General features: G+C 36.4%; 2 protein-coding genes across 5 annotated transcripts in view; one reads left to right on the forward strand and one right to left on the reverse strand.

The window, feature by feature from the left end:
- LOC137243525 (alpha-tocopherol transfer protein) overlaps nt 1-8,628 on the reverse strand; it is a 96,583-nt gene that overhangs the window by 61,491 nt on the left and 26,464 nt on the right. The gene's annotated exons all lie outside the window — the stretch shown is intronic.
- clos (closca) overlaps nt 678-8,628 on the forward strand; it is a 62,445-nt gene continuing 54,494 nt past the window's right edge. For both annotated transcript variants that reach the window (XM_067771312.1, XM_067771313.1), the window contains exon 1: nt 678-988. In XM_067771312.1, the coding sequence (XP_067627413.1) occupies nt 820-988 (169 nt within the window). In that variant the 5' untranslated portion in view covers nt 678-819. The remainder of the gene's footprint in view (nt 989-8,628) is intronic.

Genomic DNA, 8,628 nt, shown 5'->3' on the forward strand with positions numbered 1-8,628 from the left:
AGGTCTTACAACCTTAGACTAACACAGTTGCTTCTATCATTAAAACGAGAGGATTGTAGACTCATGATGGGTATTCTGACTGGACACTACCTTCTGGCGTCACATGCCTTTAAATTAGGCTTGGTCAGTGATAGCAGATGTAGGAAGTGCGGGTTGGAGGAGGAAACGATCGAGCACGTTCTGTGCTCGTGCCCTGCACTTTCCAGGCTAAGACTCCAGCTATTAGGAGTGATACAGCTGTCAGATCTAGAAGCAGCAGGTGGCTTAAGTCCTAGGAAGCTTCTAGTATTTGCCAAGAGGACGGAGTTATTTTATAACATAGGTCCTGGTTTTGATAGGGCTTTTCAGTTTGGTCGTTAAAACAAACTTCTGGTAACACTACGGAATCACTCAGTCTACGTGAGGTCCTCATGGACCGGCCAGTTCAACCTACCTACCTAGTACTCTTTCAAAAGCGAATTAATGTCAATTGACTATAGTTCCATTGACTCTATTTCACATCATCAAAAATTTAACTTGCGTACTTACGACTGATTGCCTCATCCCTACTACTGGGTCATACATAAACAAGTTCTCTCATAAGCATTTCAATTTACAGTTATGGCGTACAATTTTTTGCTCTTCCCATTTCATCCATCCATAAGGAAAAGTAGTTCACATACATACATACACACTGAAGCATATATAAAAAGAATATTCTGCATTTGTATGATTGCAGTCGTAATTAAATATTTACGTGAAACCAAAATAAAAAAAATAAAAAACCAAAATATATTCACAGCTAATTTTCTTAATTGAAAACATAAAAATTGTGGTTACATGCAAAAATTAATAAATATGTTTTTGCAAATATTAATATTGATATTTATTAATTGTGTAATTGATGGCTTTTGTTTTCATGTCAATTTTCACGAATTTTATGGCGCACAACTCGAACCGTTCAATACGCAAATACAAAAACGTGAAATGGCGTCATTTTTTGATAAAGGTAATTGATATAATGTAAGACAACAAAGCAATTTTAGTTAAGCATGAACTCAATTAGAAAACTTCAAATTAAAATTTTTGTTTTCTGAACTAATGCTTGAACAATTAAAGCCAGATTTTTAGTGCGAATTTGAACTAAAGTGAAAAATTTCTTGCATTAATCCACACGTTTATTGATACTTGGCACATGTTTTTCAGTGCGATCTTAAAAAAAATTAACAAATGTAAGCCGCGACAACCTCCGAAATGATTTTAGGCCGAGCTTCTCTTCCAATTTATCTCGTGATCATTTTAAATTTTTCCTACAAATAGGCGGGACTGGAACTACAAGTTTTATGCCGACTCCGAACGGCATCTGCAAGGCAGATGCGTTTTCACTGAGAAGCTTTTCATGGCAGAAATACATTCGTAGTGCTTGCCAAATAACTGCCGAGGGTGGCGACCCCGTTTATAAAAGCTTTCTTCTAATTGAAAAAAAAATTTGTTTCAGTGCGATCTTACGCAGCAGTTTAAGCCGAGTTCGATTCGTCATCGCCACTTTTGCTGTTAACATAAAATTTGCTTGCTGGTGTCAGCAGAAGCGGCAAGTGATAGGTCTAAACTCTAATTAACACAAACTCGCACTGAAAAAACGGCCCTAAGCGGGTATGAATAAAGATGGATATCTACTAGACTGGGTCGATTTATTAACCGATATCGCGCCATCGAATTTCCGATAGAATTTGGGCTGAGGAAAAAAAGTTCCACTACGCATACCAAAAAAAAAAAATTTTCGAGCCTGCGGCCTTTTCATGACCTACTAAACAAATTTTTATTTGATTGTAAAATTTTCATGGATACCCTGTCCGACCCAAAGATGTCCGCTAAAAACGTTGGCGATAATAGTTATTTGAAATAAAAAAAATATTTTTTAGTAGGTTATGAAGAAACCCTTAAAAATCAAAGTTGAAATAAAGTCAAAAAAATTAAATTTCGCAGGCTCGAAAATAATTTTTTTGGGTATGCGTAGTAGAACTTTTTTTCCTGAGCCCAAATGATGGCGCGATATCGGTTAACTTTCGTCCACCCAAATTGACCCCCCCTAATATATACACCCCCTTCAGATTTTTGTTAAGTATTTCATCCTTTTACTTTGCAGCAAACAAGCTGGAACCTTGTACTGCAGATAACCATATTTCGAACCGCGACGAAATCAATCAACCCGTTATATAGTAGAGGCCGATCCTTTCGACTGTATGACCATCCTTGCCCACCCTGTGGCTAAAGTCATGTCACATCGGGGGCAGTCATCGTCTATATTTTCTAGCTTCTCGTAGAAGGAGTATTTATCTATCTACGTCGGCTGCATCAACTATTGGTCAGTCATTCATAAGGCTTAGGAAAGAAAAGAGAGCTGTGATAGTGTAAAGATCAAAATATTTTGAAAATTCTGATTTCAAATTTTAATCAGACGAATTTTTCTGGGGAAGCTTTGCATTAGAGGTTTACGCCGATCACTTTATCGGCGGCGTGACCGGCGCGCCGGCGTACGCCGGTATTCTTACTTTAAAAAGCTTGATTTTTCTATTTAAAAAAATAATATTTAGGAAAGGTTTTGTCCACCTACAATTCTCGATATGCGAACAGTAGCAATCCCGACCACCAGTCGCTACCACGCCTCCTGACCCTCACACCATATGACAGCACAGAAGCTACAGGACTGCGACTTCGAACTCATATGTACCTTCGTCGATGTCATTTTCCTAGAAGCTCTAGGTGTAGCTCCGAACACTTTCTAACGGATGTTTTTGTCGCGCTATGCTGCCGAGCTACACCAGAGAAAGACCTTGAAACGTTAGGGAGTGACTATTCGGATGTCATTGCGTAACTCATGGGTGAAAATCGTATAATCCTCGGCGCATCTACATAATTAAAATTTTACAAGGACCCTGGATAAAATTTTTAAAATGTAGACCAAAGTTTGAAGACGTTTGCGTTCACAACATTGATTTAAACGATATTTTAGAATGAAAATCGAAGGATTTTAAGTTGAAAGATGTTAACTGCTGTTTTCCGGCCTTATGATATAAGAGCTCATTATGGATGATCACATAGCTTCAGTTTTCAGACTAGTTCGACTGTTCACTACGTTAGGATAGTAGCACACACGGTAATTAGTTCGACTATCTTAGGAAAGCTTTTGCTTGGCCACTTTAAGTGTTCTTGCGAAGGCCAAAGCCTCGCTTGGTATATATATGTGCCTACGTATTCATATTGTAAAAGGAACCGTAACGTGTAGGTGATATTTAAACTTGGTTGATAGACTATAATCAATGTGAGTCACTCCAAGGGACTGGTTGGGGATAGGGCCGCCAACTTTAGGAAATGTCAAACCGGGATACTTGGGTGTTGAGGGATTAAGTGTGAAAATCAAAATTAACATTTCAGACGCTATTGTAGTTTCGCAAATAAACAACAGATCTTTGAATGTAAGCCCAAGTGATTTTCAAAGCCTTATCATATATCCTCAACTTGAGTATGAGGTAAGAATCATTTCAAAGGTGTGTTTATGCCCCTAGTACCTACTAAAGGATTTTGCATCACTGATTTCGCTATTCTTTCAGCCAATGACAATGTAAATTTTTTTTTTTAAATCGGCACTTTTTTGGATAATTTGCTTTTTTTAACAACTTGAGAACAATTTAGATTTAGATTTAGATTTAGATTTATTTATTAAGTCTATGGTTTAGAAACCTTGCAGACTAAAGCGTACATAGATTATTAATTATATTGAAAATAGTACATACAAAGTTTTTCTTTAAATTCATTGCGATTTACAAATATATCTAAATTTATTTCTCTACATAACAAATTAAATTCCGATAGCAGTCTGATAATTGGTTCATTTTGAGCATACCTGGTTTTGCAGAGGTCAATAGCAAATAAATCATGATGTCGTAAGTTTCTGGCTGGAACATTGAGTTTAATATAACGCAATAAAAACGGACAATCAATAGTCCCATTGAGAACATCACGAATAAAAACTAAGCCAGATATCAATCGCCTACTGGCAAGAGTATGCAGACTGATCAGTCTGCACCGCGGAACATAAGATGGAATAGGCATATTAAACCTAATACTGGATAATGCAAATTTTAGAAACTTTTTTTGTATACGTTCAAGTCTATTGGAATGCACATCATAAAACGGATTCCAGATTATAGAAGCATATTCCAATTTGGACCTTACAAATGTACTAAACAGCAATTTTTTAGTATAAGGATCCTTAAATTCAGAACTATTCCGTCTAATGAAAGCTAGAGAGGAATATGCTTTAGGGTGCTTTTTAGGTGCCAAGGTCTTTGATTTTGTAACTAGAACTGAGGACAGAGCCAGAAATAGAGTACGAAGATATGAGTGGTAATCTAATTTTGTTGAAGGTGACCGAGCAGCATTTTTCGATATTGATCATTAGCATATTTCGATCACACCATTCCTGGAATTTGTTAACCTCATTTTGCATAATTTGAATATCAGAGAAGCTTGTTATTTTTTTTTTAAATTTTTAAATCATCGGCATAAAGTAGATGTTCACACAAGGAGAAACACTCTGAGCAATCGTTGATGAAAATAACAAAAAATAGAGGACCAAAGATACTACCTTGAGGAACCCCAGAGGTAGCTCTATATGAAAATGATTTTACGCCATCAACAACAACATAGTTAATTCTATCTATTAGATATGACTTTACCCATGACAAGAAAGTAGAATGAAAGCCAAAATTTTCAAGTTTTTTAATTAATAAGTCGTGAGACACTCTATCAAAAGCTTTCGACAAATCAGTATAGATTGTATCTACCTGAGAGCCCTCAACAAAGGCTGAAAAACAAAAATTTGAGAAAACAGTTAGATTAGTGACCGTAGATCTGCCCGGTATAAAACCATGTTGAGTATACGAAATATAGGGCTTGATAGCAAATGACAATTTAGAGCTAATGATTATTTCAAATAATTTAGCAATATTAGTAATTTTAGAGATAGGACGATAGTTCGAAACCAGATTCTTACTCCCACTCTTAAAAACTGGAGTAACAGAAGTCACTTTCCATTCATCTAAAAAATGACCTGACCTAAGAGACAAATTAAACAACAAAAGTAGCGGATACACTATAGATGACGTGCATTGTTTGAGAAAAAAAGCAGAGATATTATGAGCATCTAATTGCTTGGAGCATTTTAGGTCTTTTATAGCTGCGAAAATATCATCCTCAGTTAAAACTAGGGAGCCAAAATCAAGCGAAGAAGCTAATTGCCCAGCACTAGAAGTATCAATCTGAACACAATTATCAAAAAAATTAGACTTAAAAAATTCAGCAAACAGATTTGCCCTTTCATTAGCGGTGCTTGCACTCATGCCATTGTAAGACACTATGGACGGAATAACTGACGAAGAACGTTTTAAATTTACAAAACTCCAAAAAGCCTTGGGATTAGATTTAATATTCATTTCAAACCCGAGTAAATAATTTTTATAAAGAAATTTATTTAGACAGTTAAACTCAGTCAAGTATTTCTCATACATTACTCTGTGCTGCAAATTACCAGAACATTTATAAAGCTTATGAAATTTATTGCGAAGATTCTTTAATTTTTTTAAGCTCCGATTATGCCAGGGTAGTTTATGGACCCTTGGCGGTAAACGTGGAATATTTCCGAAAGATATACTACTTATTTTACTCTTAAAAATGTCAAAACAATCAGTTACGAGACCGATCTGCGAATAGGGTTGGCCAATTCTCCTTAGTATTAGATCATTAACAAGATCAAAATTACACCGCGAGTAATCGAATTAAGGCATCAAGTCAGTGCAAAGATTTGGATATTTATAAAACTCAAGATCCAAGATAATTGGAATGTGGTGTTTATCAGTCACCGATAAAGGAACCTCAGACTTATACAATTGAAATTTTAAATCAGGACTAATGAAAATAAGATCCAAAATCCTTCTCAACTCATTTAGGAAACCATTAATTTGCATTAATTGTATACCAAATAACTCATCAATTACGCATATTTCACTACACCTATTCACATTACTTGGAATAAGCATATCTTCATCAGCAATAGTAGACCACGCAATTCTATTTAAATTAAAATCACCCAATACACAGAGTTGCGCATTATCATTGGGGAGATTTAAATTTAAAATATTATCAATATGATCAAAATACAAATTATCAGAGCTATTAGGAGGAATATAAGAAACACAAATGAAAAGCAAATCATCACCATTCTAAATTAACACACACAATTGTTCAATACAGGAATCAATATTACTTAAAGTTACTTCAGCAGCACATATAATGGACTTTACTGCTATCAAAACACCTCCCCCACGCATAGTATTCGTTGCCACACCATCTCTGTCTCTTCGAAAAACAGAATAAAAGCTCCTATTAAAGAACTCCTCACTGCATAAATCGGCATTAAGCCATGTCTCTACCAACACGATGACGTCATAATCACATTGAGATGTAGCAGCATAAATAGAATTGGCTTTTGTTCTCATACCAGATATATTTTGGTAATAAATTTTGAGATTTTGATTAAGATGAATATTACGAATTCGCTTATTATGACTAACACGTAGGGTCTCAATTGTATCTATGTTTCCTGCATATTTTGGTCTCGCTTTGGAAAAAACCTAAAAGGTCTAACAGACACATTTGTTGGCCACAGAGAAGCATCAAAAACTTTGCTATAGTCAGTAGATAAAACACGTAATTTGAAAGAAACTCTTACGAGAGAGTTAAAGTCAGCATATCTTTTGATCAGTTTAAAGCAAGCAATTCTTGATGGATCGATGTTGGTATGTTGAGAAATATATTGAATAATGTTATCCTCTTTAACAGACGGCTTAAAAGAAGATAAGTGAAGCCATCTATACCGCGCGAAAACATCCAAATCAGCATTCACATTAGTACCACTAACAACATTATATGGCTTATCAGCGTTTGATTTAAACGAAATTTTTCTCTGTCCCTGTATACCAACTTCATTCTATGGAAATCGATCAGCAGCAGAGGCAGCGGCACCAGCAAATGGTTGAGAGATAACACCAATAGAGTTAGCAGCATCATTATTTGTAGTAACACAAGCAGAATTATTATTAACACCCTCAAGTAGAGTATGTAATTTATTTGTCTCAGCGATCTCAGCAGAATGCACAGGTTCATTGTTTGCAGTCATACAATTAATATTATCATTAGCACCCACAGGTAGAGTAGATAGTGAATTTCTCTCAGCGTTGTCACCAGAATGCACAAGCTGAGCAGCAGGCGATGGCAGAGGAGATGATTGTTTTTGCATTGACTTAGGTGCGCCAACCTTAGTTTGTGAGCGCGTACGGATTGCATTGTTGGAATCGACAGTAAGCTCAGATTGCCTCTCACTTGCTGTGAGAATTTTAAAGAAATCTTGTAGCATATCAACACTTTTGAAAGCTTTGAATATTTTGGCGCGCGAAAATAAAGCAACACACTTGTCACATTTATACACAATATTTTTGTTGTTTTTGGGCAAATTAATTGCATTACCCATAATATTAGAGCAATTCACATGAACTTTGTTAGAACAAATGCCACATATTATAGAGTCATTCGGTAAACATTGATTATTGCATTTAAAGCAGTTATCCATTTTTCTCCCCAAAAAGGCGAATGAATTTAGCAAACTAAGTAGAAATTATAAAAGCTAAAGTAGCACAAGAGAACACGTCTGTTCGCATCAACAGTCACTCACTCTGTATGTTTAGTTTAATACTTGAGAACATGGTCGCCTTGGGTAATTTTATTTGAATTCATTGATCATTATTAATTAAAAAAAAAATATATGCAAAGTGAGCATATAAATTTATTATAAAACTTTTCTTTTAGTGTTTTGTTTTAATAACTTGGTGATTTGGGTATGCAAAGTCCGTGTTATGCTGACATCAAAAGCGCCGGTTTTTTTACATAACTTTTCAACAGTTAGAAAGAGTTAAATTTCGCAATTAGTTTCTTATAACTGGCAGTGATGCGCATCCCCCAGCGGGTTAGGGGGTCAGAATATACCCGCGGTAGGTATGCCTGTCGTAAGAGGGGACTAAAATACCAGATTCAAGGGGTTGTGTAGCTCAACCCTTTCAGGTTGCCAGCGCAATATATAGCTTCTTCAAACCCAATTGTCAACCTCACCTATCCGTGTCGAATCCTGTTTCATTAACAGCCGAGGCTCTGGCAACCCCGAACTTCTCATGGATGTAGGGGTAGGGAGGGCGGGATGGCAAAGAAGGTCGCATGTGGTTATATAACAAATCGTTCCCGAGATGGTCGGGCTTGGTACCGGAACGTGCCGGATCTGCATCCGGCAAAGGACCATCAACATCGATAACACTCCCCAAGGCCTTCGGGGAGTGTCCTTATCGCTACAACAACAACATGCGCATCCGTTGATACCACTTTTGACCATGTCCGACCAATTTTCGACATGAACAATAAATGGCCTAAACAGTCTTAAACTAGTAGAAAATATAGTAACGCGCCAGACGCCGCCGAATGTCAAAAATATCGGCGGCGGCGTGCGAAAAACGACCAAAATCGGCGGCGTATATCTCTACTTTG

This window comes from Eurosta solidaginis, chromosome 3 (genome assembly GCF_040869045.1).
Source record: "Eurosta solidaginis isolate ZX-2024a chromosome 3, ASM4086904v1, whole genome shotgun sequence".
In the NCBI taxonomy this organism is placed as follows: Eukaryota; Metazoa; Arthropoda; class Insecta; order Diptera; family Tephritidae; genus Eurosta; species Eurosta solidaginis.